This window comes from Podarcis muralis, chromosome 4 (genome assembly GCF_964188315.1).
Source record: "Podarcis muralis chromosome 4, rPodMur119.hap1.1, whole genome shotgun sequence".
Lineage (NCBI taxonomy): Eukaryota > Metazoa > Chordata > Lepidosauria > Squamata > Lacertidae > Podarcis > Podarcis muralis.
In genome coordinates, this window is record NC_135658.1 from 33,849,867 (window position 1) to 33,870,274 (window position 20,408).

The 20,408-nt window shown below is 40.8% G+C and overlaps 2 protein-coding genes across 4 annotated transcripts; one reads left to right on the forward strand and one right to left on the reverse strand.

Annotated features, from left to right (window-relative positions):
• Positions 1-4,812: 4,812 nt before the first annotated feature.
• Positions 4,813-15,047, forward strand: RMP64 (ribonuclease MRP subunit p64). Its single transcript, XM_028726576.2, has 9 exons — positions 4,813-5,313; positions 7,303-7,457; positions 7,872-7,948; positions 8,426-8,557; positions 9,302-9,379; positions 10,656-11,008; positions 12,236-12,303; positions 13,227-13,483; positions 14,598-15,047. Exons 1-9 carry the CDS (start codon positions 4,929-4,931, stop codon positions 15,013-15,015), a joined length of 1,923 nt encoding a protein of 640 aa, XP_028582409.2. The 5' UTR covers positions 4,813-4,928; the 3' UTR covers positions 15,016-15,047.
• On the reverse strand, positions 10,175-20,102 carry TAF13 (TATA-box binding protein associated factor 13). 3 transcript variants are annotated; one of them, XM_028726583.2, is made up of 5 exons: positions 19,950-20,102; positions 19,476-19,554; positions 17,561-17,658; positions 16,997-17,205; positions 10,175-10,356 (listed from the first exon to the last, which is right to left on the reverse strand). In XM_028726583.2, the coding sequence occupies exons 1-4, from the start codon at positions 19,974-19,976 to the stop codon at positions 17,035-17,037; spliced, it is 375 nt and encodes a 124-aa protein (XP_028582416.1). In that variant the 5' UTR covers positions 19,977-20,102; the 3' UTR covers positions 10,175-10,356; positions 16,997-17,034. The 3 variants fall into 3 exon arrangements, with proteins under 3 accessions (XP_028582416.1, XP_028582415.1, XP_028582414.1); XM_028726582.2 differs by lacking the exon at positions 10,175-10,356 and adding an exon at positions 16,225-16,529; XM_028726581.2 differs by lacking the exon at positions 10,175-10,356 and having other exon boundaries at positions 16,225-17,205.
• Positions 20,103-20,408: the final 306 nt, after the last annotated feature.

Genomic DNA, 20,408 nt, shown 5'->3' on the forward strand with positions numbered 1-20,408 from the left:
CAGCTTCTAACATATATAAAAACATAACAAAACTTTAAGCATTTAAAAACTTCCCTATACAGGATTGCCTACAGATGGCTCGGCAATCAGAAAACTCCATATCCTCCAACATTTCTCCAATGAAAATAGGGATATCATAAGGAAAAGGGGGACATTCCAGGATCAAATCAGAAACCGGGACAGCTTTTGTAAATCCAGGACATCCCTGGAAAATAGGGATACTTGGAGGGTCTAGTATAGTAGAACACAAGGACTTAAATGGCTGACATAATAGTACAGTGTTTGCTGCCATCTTGTGGACAATTCATTGTGTCTGTACAGCTACCAGATAGCAAGCTCATAAATGCAGCTTTGCATGAAAGGGCACAGCCTCAGCCACGATAAGTATCGGAAGGCAAAGGCAGTTTAGAAAACAAGCTATGAAATCTTGAGGAACTGGCTCCTTTCCTATCAGAGAAATGGATTGTGCTGGACTCCTCCTCCCCACACCTAAGCAATAGTGTTAGCAAGGCTTACTTAGACTGTTGGGTAAGAATCCCTTTATTCTAGCAGCTTGGTCAGCCCAACCCTGGATAAGAACATCGGTAACCGCCTACACAAAGTCAGACCATTCAATCATTAAACTATTATTCACACTGACTGGTAGCAGCTCTCCCAGCAGGCGTCTCTCCCAGTCCTATCTGGAAATGCTAGAAACTGAACTGGGGAGCATGTGCTCTACCACAAAGCAACAGATTTCTGTCCCCCCACATATGCAACACTGGGCTGCGACAAGATATTCTACTCAACTAACTAATGGATTCCCCCCGCCTCCATGTGGAATCCAGAGAATTAAGGGGTACATGAGGTATTTAAGAAATAATCAGTCAAATCCAGAGAAGATCTGGTAATGGCAGATATGAGGGTGATAGGGAGCTATGTTCAGAGGTTTGCCTATGAATTTCTGAAAAGCAACGCTAGGAAGATAGCTATGGCCCAAATCTTGGTTGTGGGTTTCTCAGGAGGTACCTGGCTAGATCACTGCAGGGAACAGAATGCTGGCCAGCAGTTTGGTTCAGCAGAGCTCTTAATAATATAGTTCCTCTGGTTCAGGAGTCACCTTCCCTTTCATTGAGAAAGCATCAATATCATATCCTTTATCACTTTAAGAGAGCGAAAAATAACGCCAATATATTTCACATCTGGCAGCCAACATGTCCTTTTGGTTTCAGATAGTACATGGGTAGATGAGTCTAAAAAGCCTGGGACATGAATTTTCCTGGCCCTCTAGCAGCTATGGTGGCTCATTTACCAGAAGTAATATATTTACTCTGGAAGTTAATATACACCAGGAGACTTAGTTTGGTCAGAATTGAGTATATGCTTCAATATTTTGCAAGCTGACATGTGACTGTAGATCTATCAATTTTGGTTTCTTTCAGTTTCTTTCCCTTTGTTCCAGTCTTAAATTGAGTTCTCCACATTTCCACATGAATTTGTGATTTTTTTAAAGTCCTCTCAAAAATGCATTCAGTTGGCATTTGCTAGTAGTAAAGTGATTTCAAATTACTGTAAGGAGCAATTAATGGTTTTATGTATTATCAACCCAAAAGTGGAAAAAACAAACCAAGTTCAGCATTTAAATTAATCTCTTCCAAATAACTGCTTGTGGGTTGAGTTGGTTTAAGATGGAGAATGCAGGCCAAAGTGAATTTTATCAAATCCAGGCAACTACCCAACTTTGATGTTCCCCTCCAAGACATCTGTATGGGACTTTACTTGTGACTGTTTCAAGCTATTTATCTTAATGTAACATACCTAATGCATGGGTAGACATACTACGTCAGAACAGAGGTTTATACAGAGAGCACTGCATTCAGCGCCAGTCTTACCTTATCTTCCAATCTATCATTGGGTTGTTATTTTGTGTGACTATCTGGAAGAAAGAGCAAATAAAGTTTCAGCCCCTATGCTTTTAAACATTAATGCATGTTCAAGGTATGATTAATGGATAGAGCCCTAAGTTTCTTGATAAAATACAGAAATCTGAATAAGATTCCATTTTTGACACCCAAGATAGTGCAAGTCCAGTAGGCCCATCAAAATAGTGAAAGTTCAGTAGGCCCATCAAGGTATACAATATAGGACTGGAGTTGTATAAGCTTAGAACAGGGCCTGCTTTTGGGGGCTGCAGCAGAGGGTGGACAAGCACTCTCTCACACACAAAACAAGAGAGTGCTCTTACACAGGCACACAAAATGTAGATCAACTGAGGAAGAAGAATTTCCCTCCCACCTCATCAGATAAGGAATCTGATAACTGGGGAAGGGGCGATTTGCATATCATTAGGGTGCTGGGCTGGGCAGAGATATTTAAACTTCTCTGCCCATCTCAGTGCTGTGTCTAATTTTTCCCTACTTTTTTGTCATCACCGAAATTGGGGTCTGACTGCATCAGACCACGTGAAAGGCGGGATATCAAATCCAAACTCTTCTTCTTCTTCTTCTTCTTCTTCTTCTTCTTCTTCTTCTTCTGTTGTACAGCCATATGATTATAAGGGACTTCAAAAGTAATCTAGTCCAATTCCCTGCTGATACAGTTGTTTGATACTGATTAACTTCCAAAAACTAAATGATCTGCCATTGGAAGAGATATCACTGCAAGATGAAGAAACCAAAGTGAAGATCTCCACCTTCGTTCTTTTAAGCCTATCTCCTCCTGCTGTCCTTACTCAGGACTTTTATTCAACCAATAGCTAGCCTACAGATTAAACAAGAGTTAAAGAGCCTTGCATGAATTGGCCCATAGTTGCATTATAAATTACTGGCTTAGATATATGTTCACATACAAATGAAGCTTACGGCATTGTACTTGGAGGAGCTATCACCATTATTAGTTATTAAATTTATACACTGCCCTTCATCTGAAGATCACAGGGTGGTTTACAGTATAAAACATAAAATACATAGCCTATTGAATAGGCCATTCAGATCTAATTGCAAACCAATTTGCAATTAACTTTGCTCTAACTTTTATTTTAGCAGAGATTCAAATGGATTTTTGTTTCTGCAAGTTTGCATTTCTCATTTTAGTTTTGCAAAGGGAAAAGAATAAGCCAAGCTAAAATAGGCCATATTATCACAATGTTAACTCATTACAAAAAGGTACCTATCGTCCTTAGCCACGGAATCAGAGTAAATTTGCAACAATTTCTAATGATTCAGTTTTACATTCCACCTTTCCCCTTAAACTTTCTTTTGTTTTTCTTTTAAGAATAACACAACTCCTCAACTAAATATTCAGAAATCCAATTAAGGTTGATAGGATTTACTTCCAGATAAATAGGTTAAAGCTATACAATGATAGTATCATAGGCATTATGAAACCTGACAGTGTAACTGAAACAATTTTCATCTTAATTCTTACCAAATGCTGTAAAGTGAAGGAAACAGTACCATCAGAATGGATGTAGGCATTATCAATATCTAAGATTACCATTCTTAATGCAGAATCCAACCCAAGAGCCTTCATCTGTTTCATTTTATAGCAACACTGGAAACAGATAGCCTGTGCTTGTTCCTCACTTAAAGGCTGCTCATAGTATCTCCTAACTTCAGCTAATAAGACCTTAGTGAAATCTTTTGTATGTACCATTGTATTTAGTGGTTTTCTCAAAACTACCATTAAAAAAACCAACCCAACAACTTATGCTTTATAGCTAAAGAAGAAATGCTATCCTCAGAGCTCTTTTATGAGCTCACAATAAAACACCTTCAGGTGTGGCTCTTTTGGAGAAAATGGAGCTTTCCTTAAAGATAAAGTAACTGGCTGATCTCATATATTTACCCAAACTTTAATTTAAAGCCAAAGTCATTTATTGGTTATTGCACCAATTCCTTAATATATTGATCTGGACAGGAATCTATCTGTATAATTGTCAATATTGATAGAAATATATTGGCTAAATCATATTAAAATTAGATCTCAGTGAAGCAGTCCAAGATCTTTGCTTCTCCTATAGGACACCAATAAATTTATAGTGTGTCAATGATTTTATGAGCTCCTATAAACAAATGAAAAGTAATCAGTTTTCATCTTGATGTGATGGTATACCGGTAATTGAAGTCAATGTGTGGACACACACACACAACTTGCCTGCACTAACCAGTATTAGTTGATACTGCACTATTGCGGCCTGCAAGTTTTTTCAGGATCAGTTTGTAAAAATTTGATTTGGACAACAGAAGCCGATGTATCTGCTCAGTGTATGGCAAATATATTTTTGGGAGGAACAAACTGCCTCAGCCTAACCCAGCCTTTAGTTACTTTGATGCAACCTGTTCTTAGATTACAAACATGGTGAATTGTTTGTTAACAGAGGGATCTGTGCTTTTATACTGCTATGAGTTATGAAAACTTGACTTCTCTGTTTTACAGCTGGGTCACCATTGTTTTGCTTGACAAATATGATGGGAGATCAGAGATATAACAAAAAGCATGTGGAATACAACCTTCTGGGGTCTCTCATCTGCCTTGGCAATGTAACACTCATGAGGCAAAGCCTAGCCAGCAGTGGAGAAAAGGCGGGATCTGAATGTAAAAAAAACCCCAAATATTTAAAACTGCCTGCATCTTTCACTCAAGCCTAAAGACAACGGAGAGAGACATGCCCTACATTTAAAGCACATTTCTCTCCCCCGCAATGAATCATGGGAACTATCGTTATTTCCTCACGGAGCTACATTTCCCAGAAGCCTTACCAAACTACAATTCCCAGAATTCTTGGGGTTTCTACAGCCTCTGGCTAAGGCGGTGCTGCTTAAGGCACTTTTAAGAACAAAAGCTCTGCTCGATCAGATTAAAGGCGCATCTGGTTCAGCATCCTGCTCTTTAACCAAATGCCTAAAACCTGATGGCCTGCTTTTGGGTCTCTCATAGGCTGGCCGCGGATGCTGGATGAGGGGGTTCTTCGGTCTGATCGCACCAGAGCTCTTCTCAAATTTGGAACGTGTGAATCAGTCGACGCGTGTCGACGGCTGCAGCCTTACAAGCGCCCTTCGTCCTCTTCCTGGTCACCAAACGGCTCCTGCCTTCGCAGACCACCCGCCGGGCAAAGCCTCAGGGTTGGCGCGCTTTTCCTGGCGCGCCTCCCCCGCTCAGCTGCGTCCTTGCAAATATTTTGCCTCCCCGCTTGCCTGGGATTTGGTTTAGTCCAGCCCCACCTCTCGGACAAGATGGCGGCGCCCGCAGCGAGCGAGGCGGTATGGAATCGCTTGGAGGTGCCGTGGCCCGCGTGCAGCGCGACGGTCGCTGTAGCGGCGCAGCACTCGTCAGGTGAGCGGGGGGGGGGGGGAGCCTACTTATGCTCAGAGAATGTGGTTCTCAGTAGAGCTTAGCTCGCAGGCAAGTGTACCCCTTTTTGGTTTCAATAGGTGGAAGTTAAACACGTGCCTCGCTCACCTCTTTTTAAAAAGCATAGTTTTGGCTGAATTTTGCTTCTTGGGGGTCTTTTGTTTTAATCATTCCAGTGGGAGGAAGATCAAATTAGTTCACATCCATTAGTTCACATTCTTGGGTTTTGTTTTGTTTTTGATAGTGACAGGGTCTTTGCATGCTCCAACTCCGCACGTGGAGTAAAGATTAAGGTGCAGTTGTTAAACATGACACAGCGTTTGATACTTTTTCCAAAGTTCGGTTTTGCGAATCTGTTATACAGCCCACAATGTTTCATTTCAAATGTTCAAAGACATGTTCCGCCAAAGTTGCTGACAGCACATGCAACCGATAGCTAGATTCAAAATCATTCCCCATTACCTTTAACACTTTCCATTGCAATCCTCCTAATGTTGACAATTTGTTGGCTTTCTTCTCTATATCCCAAGAGTTTGCCACACCAACCCCAGTTCCAATTCCCCCCAGTATTGTATCCATGAGATCTCTTTTACTTCTTTTCCAGATTTCACTTTCCCCTTTTGAAAGTCCTATGGCATACGGGATATCACTTGTCTCTCCGGATTTTAAAAGCACAAAGTCACCACGGTTTTGTGACACAGTCCTGTGCTTAACTGAAGTCAGTGCTTTCCCGTTGAGTTGAATAGGTTGAATAGGCTTGTGGAAATTAATAATCGAATTGTAGAGTTGGAAGTGACCACAAGGGTCATCTAGTCCAACCCCATGCAATGCAGGAATCTTTTGACCAGCATGGGGCTCGAACTCAGGACCATAAGAATCTCATGCTTTACAGACTGAGCTATCAACCTAAGTTGATCCTAATAGATCAGGATTGGAAAGTAAATTTACAGTCCTATTCCACTTCCTCAGTAAAAAATTCTCCTATACTCACTAGGACCTTCTTTTTGAGTAAACATGCATAGGATTAAGCTAAAAGTTACCTCTCTCTCTCCTCCTTTTTGCCATATCTGGTATGTTGTTAAAAGTGGGTATGTTATTTCACAAGTTATGCATAGATATGTGGGGAGGAGAGTTCTGTCTTTTGTTCTAACTGTAATTTGATGAAACATGATACAGAAACTTAAATGGTAAATGTGAGTTGATAGCACAAGTAATCTGGATAACGATGGTGTGGTGTAGTGGTTAGAGTGCTGTAGGACCTGGGAGACCAGGATACCAATGGCCACTCGGGTATAAAGCTCACTGGGTGACCTTGGGCCTGTCACTCTCTCTTAGTTTAACCTACTTCACAGGGTTGTTAGGATGAAATGGGTAGAAGTGTGTATTCCACACTAAGCTGCTTAGATGTCAATGCAATAATAATGTCTACAGTTGTGGAACTACTTTTGAATAAACTCCATAAACTGCATGGTTGGCTTCATTACCCCAAGAAAGAACCTCTGGACGCTAGTTTTTCAGTGAGGTTTCGCAATTGGAGTGCAAGCAGTTGAAACAACTCCTTTCTGCTATGCTGTCTTCACAAGGCTCATGATAGGAGGCCCATTGGTTTTGTGGGCCTTGGGTGTTGCTGTCACTTTCAGAGACTGGGATGAGGGCTTATGGTGGTCTGTGCAGAATAATAATAATCATTTTATTAGTTATACCATTAAATTATTATTTATAGCATCTTGCAGTGATGTACAACAGAGTTGCTAGTTGGACTTTAAGTTCTGTAAATTGATTCGAGTCAAAATAGTGCTTGAAACTGGTGTGTTAATTTCCATGCTCAAATCAGCAAAGGGGAAAATATTACTGACTTCCATATACATATACACTTGCTAGAGTTAAGTTAGCAAGCTCTTGGGAGTTCTGAACGGTTTAGGACTTTGAAGTACACAGTTTCATATATACATGTTTGTTTGCCTATTCCAGTGAGAAGCTTTTCCGCTGTTCTGAAGGGCTGTCATGCTGTGGACATCCTTCTGAAAAACAAAGCCATGGTTGCAGAACAGAGCCTGCTGCATTCAGTCATGTATAATTTTCACTATCAGATGAGTCGTCACAGGTCATTTCGGTCCCTCAAGCAGGTAAGGTTGGGAGCCGTCCGGAAATATATTTAGACTAGGGATGCTTAAGGAATTCTTTGGAATGCAGCCATCTATAGAAATCCACTGCTTTCATTTTGTATGTGATGGTCTGATGGCTGTTTGTTTTGTTTTGTGTGTCCCCAAATAATTATTATAAAAAGGGGTAACAGCTGCTGCACTCATTGAAAATGGGGCTGTAAATGCCTCCTGGACCAATAAAGTTTTATCAATGTGCCATTACTCGCAAGGAGACTGTACATGCAGTTCCATGTTTCCAGTTCTATTACTGTACCTCCTAAAAAACCATTTCCATAGTTTAATTCAAGGTGAATACGCATGCTATGACAGATTGTTCTTCACATAATTCTACATGCTTACTACAATGAATCAAATCAACATTTCTTTCCCTTTCAGGTAGAACAGTGCTTGAAGCGTTTAAACAGAATCAATCTGGAGAAGCCAATTCAATACCTTATTCTTTTGGGCCCCACGTAAGTGGCATAAGCCAGAACATCTCACTTCTCTAGTTTAGATTCTGTAGTTTAGATTTACTTGGCTATTCAGGAAAGTACGTCAGCATATTTTAAACCTGCTGGAAACTATGGGATTCAAACCAGCTGAAATTCAAACACTTATTGGGCAACAGAGTGTCTTGTTGGATCAATCGATGCTAGTGGAAAACAGTAGAAGCTTTGAAAATAGTCTAAACTTTTCAATATAGATTGAACAGTTCTGTGTAATTCAAAAACTTATATTAATTGAAGTCAGCCCAATGGAAGGTACCATGCCTTGCCTTGTCCTTTTTATTTTTTTCCTATGTAACCAACAGCACAGTCCTAACCAAAAGAAGTAAGTCCTAGTTCCAAAGTAAGTCCTGCTGTGAGGCCTAGGACATAACCAGCATTAAATATTGTGGGGTGCCAACACTTAGCCACACAATCTTCTTCTTGTCTCTTTATTTCCAATAGAAAACAGAAACAAGAAAATCCGGAAGAGGCCTTGGTTCCCAGTCAACCTGTGCTGGAAGTGATATTAGTAAAGATTTTGGGTGGGTGCAAGCTATTGCTGCGTCTGCTTGAATGTTGTTGCACAGCTTTTCTGTATCCTTCTGAAACAGTTTGGAATCTAATTTGAAGGTTCTTGCAATTCTCATTTAGTGGTGCAGAATGTCACAGGATACACCACATATTTGATAGGGAAAACAGATTTGACGACATTTCATTTGCTTCTATTAAGAAGTCACTTTGTTATGTATTTTGTGTTGAAGCAGTCCTTTGTGATTCATCTTCAGCATGTTGGGAGAGCACGAGACTCTAAATCTCAGGGTTGTGGGTTTGAGACCCACGTTGGGCAAAAGATTTTTTGCATTGTAGACGGTTGGACTAGATCAGGCATAGGCAAACTCGGCCCTCCAGATGTTTTGAGACTACAATTCCCATCATCCCTGACCCCTGCTCCTGTTAGCTAGGGCTGATGGGAGTTGTAGTCCCAAAACATCTGGAGGGCCGAGTTTGCCTATGCCTGGACTAGATGGCCCTCATGCTCCCTTACAATTCTACAATTCTATGATTGATTTTATTGATTTTTTTATTGAGTATATGCCTCCAAAGCAGCATATAATCCTCAGTTTAAAAAAATATCTTAAGGCTCACTACTCACTGAGTTCCACTGTGTGTTCACGCATAAAGTGTTCAATAAGTTCAGTACTAAGTATATTTGATTGAAAGAAACATGCAGGAATATGTGTCTATGATTGAAAGTGTGTGTGTAATTTGGGTTTCTAGCCTCTTTCGTTAGCTGTCCAACCTTAGTTGTTATCCAACCTTAATCAATTTGCTCATCAGTTTGTCCCTTAAGCATCTGTGTTTGCAAGAGTACATACTGTTGAATACTGTGGTTTTGGGGTTGCTAAGCCGATTATGGTATGTATATCTGTAAAACATTTTAATTCTTTCACTTCTGCTTGTTCACTTCAATGTCTTTAGCAGAGCATGGTCCCTGCTAACACCAGCAGTGCACATCCTTCCCATTACTTCCCTATTGCATATGGAAGGACCTAGAACAGATGTACAATTTTTGTAGCACTAACAACAGCTCAGTAATAATTGCGAAGGTGTGTGTCTGGGAAATCCAACCGGAAGACCCAATTGTATATTAAGGAGTTAGTGATTCTAACATGGTTACCCTTCCTGCCTCTGTTCCTTCCCCCTCCCTGGCAGCTGCTAAGTTTTTGAAGGTGTGAGAACCTTCTCTGGTGTCCTAATCAGTTGGGAGGTGGTGAAGCCCCCCCCCCCCCCACAGCTGCCTTAATCAGTCAGGGAGTTTAGTGCTGGGAACCTTCTTTAGTGTTCGAAATTGTTATTGGAAAGTGAGGCATTGGGAGGAGGTGGCTATAAAATCAGATGGTTTGGGCAGAGTGATTTAGAAGCTCGTGCACAGACTGATCAGCCACAGGGCTGTGCAATCTAAGGCTACCTGGGGGAGTAACTTCACCACTTCTTGAAGGCTTCCAAGTGCCAGATAGAAGTGCATGCCTGGTATGTATATATTGCTTGCTGATTAGGAACCAAATCTTCCCCCTCCTCACTTGTGTTTTGTATTGCTTCTGAATCTCCTTGCATTTGGCAAGACAGTGTGTTCCCCTTAACTGACCCTGACCAGCTTTCTTCTAAACAAGTAAAATTTTCCAGAGCAAAGATAATCCGATAATACTAGGGTTGTGGGGTTGAAATTGGAGAAGCAGCATTTTACTTGTAAACCATTGATAAAGCAAGCAATGAAGTAGCTGTGACCGCAATCGTTTCCCTGGTTCCTCTGCCTGTCCACCTCTGCCTTTGGTTAGGTCAGGGTACATCCCTCCTTGCAGTGCACAGGGCTGGTGGCAAGTGCTACACATACACTGAAACAGAGGCACTGCCCTTAGGTTTACACACTGAAAGAGAAACTAAGGAAGAAGGTAAAACAATTGGTAGACAGTTTGATAAAGAGCAAACAGGCAACATAAGTGGTTTTTAAATCGAAGCAGGGGCAGGTTAATGGGTCTTTCCATGGTGGTGGAGGTGCAGCTAACTAGGGTCATTTAGTCCTCAGGCTGCTGTCCATTTCCTTGAATGGAATTTACACAAATAAATTCCAGATGTGGAAAGCAGGTGCTGTGTAACAGATATAAGTGTTTTCATCTCTTCTTCTTTGCCATAGGATCATTTATAGAGGTGTGTTGAAAAGCCTCGCTTCTCTATATATGAGGCTGTTTGAATTGCTTCAGGAAGTTTCAAAGACTCATCCAAGGCCTTACATTAAAGGATTTGCCTTTCCTTCCGAAATATACGAATTTCTGGGGACCACTTATTCAGAGATTGAAAAGAAAATGCCCAACAAAACATTTGTATTGAAAAAGGCTGGACCTGGATGGATGACTAGACTTTTCCCAGGAAGCAAGGCTGTATCTCAGTCTCACGCTTCGAGTGCAGCTGTGCCTACAAAAGTCAGAAAGAAGGTTTCTTCTTTCATTGATATTGGGAAGCCAATTCTGGTAAAAAGAACTAACCAAGGTAAGAGACAATGGTCTCCTTATTTATTTATATTTATTTCACAACATTTAATACACTGCTTGCTTTTAATAAAATTTTCATACGGTTCACAAAAAAGAGAGAAAACAATATTGGTAAACAATTAAAAACAAATATATTTTTTTTCTTTTTTAATGTTTAAAATCAACAATATGCTAAAACAATATTAAAACACATGGCAGCTTCTACATGTCTGGATAGGGTTGCCTAAAGAAAATCATTTTTAGTCAGGTGCCAAAAGAAGTAAAGTGAAGGTGTCTGGTGACAATAGACAGGGATTTCCTAAGTGTGTGTTGCTACACAAAAAGTTTGATTTCTTATAAGAGTGGAATACGTATTATGTGGGCATCTTGGCCAGGTGCTGCTGGGCAACAAGATGGCAATGAGGAAGAGATGAAGGTTGGGAAGCCAAGTTGGTCTCATTGTGGATTGGCCACCCTCGTGTCTGTATTATAGCACGATATGCAACTTATTGTGCTATAACACTTGCATCAAGTTGCGTGGAAGGTGTCTTCTTAATTTGTTGTTACAACTTATTGCCCACCCTTCATCTTAATTAAGGTTAAAACACAATATTACACAATATTAAAAACTGTTTAAAACTAAAATTACAGAAATAAGGGGAATCCTTAAAAATATGCATCTCAAGTGTCAAAGGTAGCAGGGTAAAGAGGTGCATCTTCAGCATAATCAGAAAGCTGTATAATGAAGGCACCAGACACACCTCTGGGAAGAAAGTTCCACAAATTAAGGGCTGCCACAGCAAATTCCCTTTCCTGGGCCGCCCTCTTCCCTGAACGAACTTCTCAGGGTGGTGGAACAACCAAGAGGGCACCTTCTGCTGATCTTAGCAGCCAAGCAGGTGTGTAGGGAAGGAGGCAGTCTTTCAGGTATTCAGCGCCTAAGTCATTTAGGGCTTTAAAGAGTAACATGAGCACCTTGAATTGGGCTGGAAATGAACTGGCAACCAGTCCATTGTGCTGCTTGTATGGAATGGGGAGATGAAATTGCCTCATGCCCCAAGTTGCTCTGGAAATAGCTGGCGACTGTAGAACTCTGATATTCCCTAGGCTTAACCTTAGTAAAATGCTTAGAATATAAATTAAGATCCACTGATTGAAGAATAATTTTGTTACAGATAACTGCTTAGAATCATATAGCCAAGCTCTTTTTTCTGTTATGACATGGCAGCTGTGCCCTTTCTTCCAGATCTTGGGAAGGAGTTTGCATTTGATGTCAAGAGCTTATGCAAGTTCCCTAAGCCTGCACCACGGGAGGTTTGTTTTTTTCATACTATGTTTGTCTGTCTTGAATATACTATGTTTCTGTGTGCTCCTTTTTTTCTCTTCTGGGCAGAAAACATTACTCTGTGAATTTCTGCCATGGCATTAATTTGCTTCAAGAGGTGCACCTTTCAATATAAGTCCTTGTCTATAAATGTAGCTTTTACATGGTGAACTTGCAGATCTGGACTGTACAGTGCTGTAAATATATACTGTACAGTGCAAAAGTATATGCAAGGTAATTCTTCGTTTTGGTATTTGCCATGAATATGTATAACTTCATTTGTCCACCTCTTTTGCAGATGGGAGAAACTAACACAGTGGTGCTATGCAAGCTTAATGAAAGCCAGTTCCACTGAAAGCTTTAGAACTTCAGCGGCTAGAATCTGAATAATTTCTCTGGGAAGGGTCATGGTTTAGTAGCTCACCATATCCTTGTAGTTGACCAGAAGTTCCAAGGTTTCTCACAGCCTCACTATTAATGATATTTTAAATTTGAAAGATCTCTGCCTGGAGCCTAGCTGAATTGTTGCTCATCAAAATAGAAAACACTGTACCAGTGTCATACATAATATGTTCTGTGAAGTTTAAGATAACAGCTTTGAACAGCAGATGCGCGAAGAAACAATTTTTGTTATGTATTGCAAGGAGCCACCGTTCAAGAAACACAATTATAAAGGCCGTGTGAGCTTGCAAAAACCTTTTTTTTTGGGGGGGGGGGGATAATCCTGTTCAGCATGTAGGGCAAAGATAACCACTGACTTAAAAGAATATTTAACATTCATTTGCTTCTATATTCTTTCTAGACAGGTTCCTTCTAGTCAAGGATACAGTATGTAATCTTAGAAATATGAGTCTCTTCATTAAAGATACCTTTTTCTCCTTTACTAATGCCCTTCCATTTTATTTTATTTCAGAATACAAAAGTCACAGTGAAGTTTCCTGGGTCAAAAAAGAGAACTACATTGGTTTCTTCTAAATCACTGAGGTCCCAGCATCTTAAATCTTTTGTCTCCAAATTTCAAGAAGCACGCACCTTCAGAGAACTGTCTGACACACTCAGAACAACGGTTCTGTGGTGCAAAAGCAATAAACTTGGGCCAGAGGCTTTTTTCTTGGGAATGAAACTTCTGAAAAGTAGGCGGTTACAGCATGTGGAAACACAGGGTTGCAGGTTTGTATAAATGGCAGTGCTGGATTTCTCTGAGGTAGCAACTGCAGAAGACTATTCTATGCTTACTATCTTCCTTCCCTGATCACGAGAAGGCTGCCATAAATGTGGGAAATTATATAAGGTGCAGGTAACTGCAGGATAGATCACTGCCACAGCATCCTGTGATTTGGCACTGTTAGAAGCATAATGCAAAGTGTGCTATGTTGCTTTCCCCTAAACTACTTGCAGTCTATGCCTACCTAGAACTATTATTCTGTTCATAGATCTGTATATTAAATAAGGTAAGACTGATGGGTTTTTATAAGAATATAACTTTACCTTGGGATTGTGGCAGTGAAGGAAGGTATATTCCTGGTCACCACCACTAGCTGTGAGACCAAGGTGGGGGGAAACTTTGACTCACAGGAGGAACATCATGCTTACTTTCCTCTTTACTTCCCATTCCTTTCTCCTTTTGTATTGGACCTATTGGATAGCCCCTACCCACAGGCGCACAAACCTACACTTTTTAAAGAATTATACACTTGTAAGTGCCTTACCTGTCCAACCTATGGACAGTAAATTTATTACTTAATAACATTCATAATGTGGTAGTTACTCTTCCTCAGTCTGATATTTAAAATAAAACTAAAGGGGCAGGTAGAAACATATTTTGGAGGGCATGGTGTCAGTCCAGGCTGTCGTTTATACAGTGGTACCTCGCAAGACGAAAGGGTTTTTGGTTTTTTGAGTTGCTTCGCAAGACGAATTTCCCTATGGGCTTGCTTCACAAGACGAAAACGTCTTGCAAGTTTGTTTTCAATGCATTCCTATGGGAAACCGTGCTTCGCAAGACGAAAAATTCGCAAGACGAAAAAACTTGCAGAACAAATTAATTTTGTCTTGCGAGGCACCACTGTATTAGATTTTGATAATGGACAAAGCTGTTCCAGATGAGCAGACTAGCTTGTGCAAAAGATACTTGGTTATGCAAAATAATCTACTTGTGCTGTAATGAAGAAAATCCCTCTTAATTGTCAGCTTACTTGGCATTAAACTTTAGGGTTATTACTTTTGAGTAGACATAGCAAGAATTTCACTGTTAAAGTTGCTAAAATTTATCTTTGCATTCCAGCTTACAACGGAAACTTGGCTGCATTAAAGCTACTCTCTGTAAATATCTTGTGCTTTCAAGCTGCAGAGTGAGACCCAGCCAAAGACTTAAAGCACATTCCCATCCACAAAGACAGATGAAACGCTCAAGGAAATCAAGATGTGTTTCAAGGAGTGCACCATCTTGTATTGTTCCCATACAAAGAGACACTTCTATCCATTTGAAGGGCAGTAGATATCTTCCTCTTCCTCAGTGCTCTAGCTCCTTGTCTCCAGTTTGGGATGCTGACAACGCTGGTACTACCTACAGTGTTGAAAAACAATCACATGGCCATCCTTCTGACCTTGTGGGGCTTGGAAGAAAGCCTTCCCATAAACAGAAAGAAGCCACAGAGAATGAAGATGATATTGATGACATTTTTAAAGTAATAGGCCTATAGCATTCTGTTCCATTAAACTAATTTAAACTGTTCACTGAGTTTGTGTTAAGAGAGGATGGGTGTTACCTACTTAAACAGAATGCATCAAAAACACTGCTTCCTGGTTTGAAGTTTTTTGCAAGCATTATCATTACATAAGGTTGACACTTTAATTGCTGTTAAGTGGCAGACTAACAGCAAAACTCAGCTTTTGTATATAAGCAGCAGCATGCATTTAGATGCTTTAATACATTTTGTACATGGACTGCACTCTCATTCCCCAGGGTGAATGTCTAGTGAAAATCAACACCTTTGGGGGGGAAACTGTAGGGTCCTACAAACCCATCCAAAATAGTACAATAGTAGGACTATGTCCACTTTGTAGCCAGAATGCTGGCTGATGGGTGGGAAGCAGAACACCAGCACAATAAGAAATGCACAGCACATGCAACCTGAGCAACATTGCACTGCAACATTTGCTTGCTTCAGCTATTTCTCAGTCTTAGCCCTCCTTAGAATATGCTGAGACAGAACTGAACCTATACTGTACTGCCTAACTCAAAACATCAGCTACATGCTATGTAAACTCAAAGCAGGTAGAAGCAAACCAATCCTCAAAACTATTTGGTAATTAGAAATTGCTGTCAACTCAGCTTCTGCTCAGGTAGTTGTGCTTAGCTACTGCAGTGCATAAAGTTAATTTTTTTAAAAAAGCAAAAGTGATGTTGGTGTACCTGCTTATTGTGAGATTTTGATCAGCTCTGGCCCATCTTGAGCTGATGCAAGCAGAGTGTAATCCCTTTGTCCGCAACGAAAGGATAAGCAGGTATCGTGCTACATGCTAATTGTTTTATTTCTCATCTATACCGAGAACACACAAACGTACATGTTGCCTCTGTGAGAGCAGAGAAGCAACTCACTCTCCAACAAAGAAATGACAGAACAGTGAAAAACAGGAAACCAGTGTACGTCACATCCAGTCTCCCATTCCCGTGGGAATCCAACAGTAACTCTGACTGTGGAATGTAAACAATGTCTTGTGACAAGCAGTTTTGCTGCTCAGTGAGGGAAATAGAAACCAACACTTATGACTACCCCACATGTGTCCAAAGGGGTTAATTCATGTTAACGTAGTCAAAAGCTGAGGCAAGCCTATTGGGCCTTGATCCCCACTGACTTAGTATCAATTGTATTGATACATAACCCTTTCAGAAAAGTATAGGAATCATCTTGGTTTCCCCATTACAAGAGATGCATGGGTGAAAGTGTTTATTCATATTCATTAAGAATTCCAAATCACTAGTATTTACTGTGAAATAACATTAATGGGAAGCAATTCATAAATTGAATCAGTTATACAAAGTGTATCTATACAGTAACTAAGCAAAACAACAACCCTCAAAAAACAAAACAATTGTTACAGTTACAAAGTTCCCCCCTGTGAATTAACATTTACAAAACAAAGTGTTGGTTTGTCTTCTAGTAGCGGCAATATCCAAACATTTTAGCACCTGTTATGGGCCTTTCTCCCTCAGCTGAAAAAAAGAGTACAAATACAGTGTTTCCTCCACTTACTCAAAAGAAACAAATAAAACTGCCTATAATATATGCCTCAACTGCCAATAGCTCTAATCTCTTGACATAATTGCCCATAGCTTTCATTCCTGTGTTTATGGAATGAGGCACCTCATTTTGGAGTAAGTTCCTGTGATGTGTACAACTAGCAAGATTGCTATTTTTTTCACAATGTTGGTATTAACCTAGAGCTATGTACAGTGGTGTGTTTTCCAATTTTCACAGAATTTAAAAGCCACTAGAATTGCCACTTAAGGTATATTTGGGAAGAGAAGGTACATCACCCACCCACCCTCAAACTGCAGAGATTTGTTCCCATTAGTAAAGTACTACTGTAATGGTCCATACTGTCATGGGGACTGCAAGAACTTCACTTTGTTTGGTGAATCCTTGAGAGGCCAACACAAGTCAGAAAAATGAAACATACCATTCTGCACATACCACCCATCTGCATCACATGATGCCTTAAGATCCATAGTTTGCTTCATCAAATGCCTTTCTGGCCCGTTTCAGTTCTTCATTCATTGTTAGCAAGTCTTTCACACGAGCAAACTTCCGTGGGTCTTTACGGATCAGGAAGACAATATCTTCAACCTGTACTCGACCTTGCCGTCCAATTGACATTGCTTTGTGGGTCTATTGGTAGGAAAGAATTGATCAGTCACATACATTCTAAGAGAGGTTCAGTACCTGTACCATAGATTTGACCATGTGTTCTCTTGAATGTTTGGATTTCTTCCCTTGCAGCAACCTGTATCATGAAATGAATTGTAGTAAACAACACTAAAACACAGCCCTCATTATGCTTGTAGCATTCTTCATGTATTCATTTAAAGTGGGCTGATCAAAAGTTGCCTGATATACGTCTTCCCTTCAAGGCTCTGCTCTCTGGTTTTCAAGTAACAAACAGCAGCACTAAAAACAGATAATATCTCACAGCATCTGCTTCACCCAATTTGTAATTTCATACAAGCAAACAAGCAAGACTTACCATTTCTGTGATGAATTCTATAACCAAGTCTTCAAGAATATCCACTGACTCTGTGTAAGGATTCTGGTCATCTCCAAATCCATACATCATACATCTTACTGTAGAATGAACAAATGCCCACAGTGAGATATGTAATGGAAGCACTCTAGAAAACTTAAGACCTATTCACTATGTTTCTCATTAAGTGTGACTCGGCAGTCATAGTCTTCCAAATTGTTCAAGCAAGCAGAAGCCTACATCTAAGCTTCTCAACTAATTTTTAAGTTGCAAATATTCCCCACTTGGAAGTATATGCTGGATGATATAGGGTTCTTAAATCAAAACACTGTCACCCTGTTGATAGCAGTATGCATACTTTTAAGACAATGCCCAATAAGGTGTTTTTTCAATGGAACTTTGATGCTAAGAACTGCAGAAAGTATGTGTAACTCCAATGAAAAGCTGCATGTCCAATTAATGATCCCAAATGAACAACACTACTCAACAGATCTCTATTGTGTTCTGGTTATATTTTAAAAAGCTTAGACTGTTTTGCCAAGTATGCTTCAGTGCAACTGGATACTGTCCAAATTACTAGTTGTGTGAATACTGCATTACTGCAGAAAAATGACGTTTCCTTGAAGGGAGTCTTCAAGGAAATGGCATCTTACTGTAGCACTGAAGTATTTAGAACCCAAATTGAGGGCATTCAGCACAAGGCCTTTCTCCCTTACCCTGAGGGAGGGGAATGATAGGCTACTGCAGGGGTGTCCAAACTTTTCTCAAAGAGGGCCAGATTTGATGAAGTGAACATGCGTGAGGGCCGACCAAAGTTGTTGACCTTTTTTTAGGATTTTCGGAGGTTTAAGCCTCCGAAAGGGACTTTGGACATGCCTGGGCTAATGTGTGCTTCCTAACAGCCACAGAATGCAGCAACAAGATCGACAAATACAGATGTATTGTAAAAAGTGGCATTCTAAATCAAAATCTGAGGGAGAGTTCATGTACATATTAAACTCTAAAAAACTTCAAGATCAAGTGGAGCATGTATGCATGAAATAATAATTTCAGATTTGTTGTTGTTGTTTAGTCATTTGGTTGTGTCCGACTCTTCGTGACCCCATGGACCAGAGCACGCCTATCTTCCACTACCTCCCGCAGTTTCGTCAGACTCATGTTTGTAGCTTCGAGAACACTGTCCAACCACCTCGTCCTCTGTTGTCCCCTTCTCCTTGTGCTCTCCATCTTTCCCAGCATCAGGGTCTTTTCCAGGGAGTCTTCTCTTCTCAAATTTCAGATTAAATACTTTTTATTCTACCTGACATAATTTCACACAATACATTTTAATGGAAATAGTTCACATATTCATCTATGAATCAAGTGACATCAAATGGCATGCAAAAATGTGTGAATCAGCCCTTAGTCTCAAGCTGGGCTTGAGGGTTTCTACTTCTATTTATCCTCCAGTCTTTTCTGGAATTTAACTGTGATATCAATATTCAAAAAGCAGTTTATGGAGGTGGGAAAGGGGTCCTTTAGAAAGTAGGAAAATGTGAAGAGGTTAAACCTTATAGAGTGGTACCTCGGGTTAAGAACTTAATTCGTTCTGGAGGTCTGTTCTTAACCTGAAACTGTTCTTAACCTGAAGCACCACTTTAGCTAATGGGGCCTCCTGCTGCTGCCGTTCCGCCGCTGCACAATTTCTGTTCTTATCCTGAAGCAAAGTTCTTAACCCAAGGTACTATTTCTGGGTTAGCGGAGTCTGTAACCTGAAGCGTATGTAATCCGAGGTAATAGCATGAAACACAGGAAGCTGCCTTATACCAAGTAAGATCTTTTAGCTCAGTATTGTCTACACCAGGGGTGAGGAACCTGTGGCCCTTCAGTTGTTGGGAGTCTAAATCCCATCAGCATGATCAGTGGAGCCCCAACTTACATTCCTTGGAGAACAGCCTTTTCCTTTTCCCCTGTGCACCATCTGGGCCTCCTCCAGCCTCCTCAGTATCTTCTTCAAACTAAAGGGGGGGGGGGGAGAATCCCAAACAAGAATGCAAGAGAATTAATTATTATTATTATTATTATTATTATTATTATTATTATTATTTATACCCCGCCCATCTGGCTGGGTTTCCCCAGCCACTCTGGGCGGCTTCCAACAGAATATTAAAATACAATAGTCTATTAAACATTAAAAGCTTCCCTAAATTATAAACTAGGCTAGAACTGAATGACAGAACAGCGAACCTCTGAACAATATCCTACAAACCCAAGAGAAAGTGGCAAGGAAGGGGAAAGTAAAGGCTAAGCGGGTATCAGATTGCAGCCGCCGCCCCCTGCCCTCCCCGCCCCCTCTTTCCCCGAAGCCAGCAAGCGCCTTCTTCCGACTCCCACCCCGGCCTTTCCTACTCACAGGAGGGTCCTCTTCTTCGTCCGCCATGACTGCAGCAGCCACCTTCCCTTCCAGGCTTCCGCCGGGATAGCAACTCGCGTTCTTATTGGTCGCGTCGACGGGCACTCTTGAGCATGCTCTCTCGGAGCTAATGAAGCTGTAGACCTTGCCCTTTTCCAGTCCCTTCTTTCCGTAGCTCTGAGGAACGCGAAATGGGAGTGGGGGGGGGGGGGGTTTACAAAGCTAGCAGCACGCGTGCGCAGTAGGAGCGACTGAAGTCCCTCGCCCTCTTTGGAAATGGACTTGCCGTAATAACCCCATTCAAAGCGCATGAGGAGTTTGGTTCCTGGGGCAAGATGGGCAGGGTGTTGGATAAAGCTGAAACATATTAAACAACCAATTCCCGCCCTTTGTGAGTGGCAACGGACGGTGCAAACAAGGAGCTTCGTGGTAGCTTAAAGATGAGCAGGTTTGCAGCAG

What these genes read in the sequence shown, in the direction of transcription:
- RMP64 (XM_028726576.2), top strand. Translation starts at nt 4,929, where the DNA reads ATGCTGGATGAGGGGGTTCTTCGGTCTGATCGCACCAGAGCTCTTCTC. An exon ending in AGCGGCGCAGCACTCGTCAG is followed by an intron (nt 5,314 to 7,302) that starts GTGAGCGGGGGG and finishes TGCCTATTCCAG; the next exon opens with TGAGAAGCTTTTCCGCTGTT. An exon ending in CTTATTCTTTTGGGCCCCAC is followed by an intron (nt 7,949 to 8,425) that starts GTAAGTGGCATA and finishes TATTTCCAATAG; the next exon opens with AAAACAGAAACAAGAAAATC.
- TAF13 (XM_028726583.2), bottom strand. Translation starts at nt 19,976, where the DNA reads ATGGCGGACGAAGAAGAGGACCCTCCT. An exon ending in ACGAAGAAGAGGACCCTCCT is followed by an intron (nt 19,555 to 19,949) that starts GTGAGTAGGAAA and finishes CCCCCCCTTTAG; the next exon opens with TTTGAAGAAGATACTGAGGA. An exon ending in AAGGCTGTTCTCCAAGGAAT is followed by an intron (nt 17,659 to 19,475) that starts GTAAGTTGGGGC and finishes TTCATTCTACAG; the next exon opens with TAAGATGTATGATGTATGGA.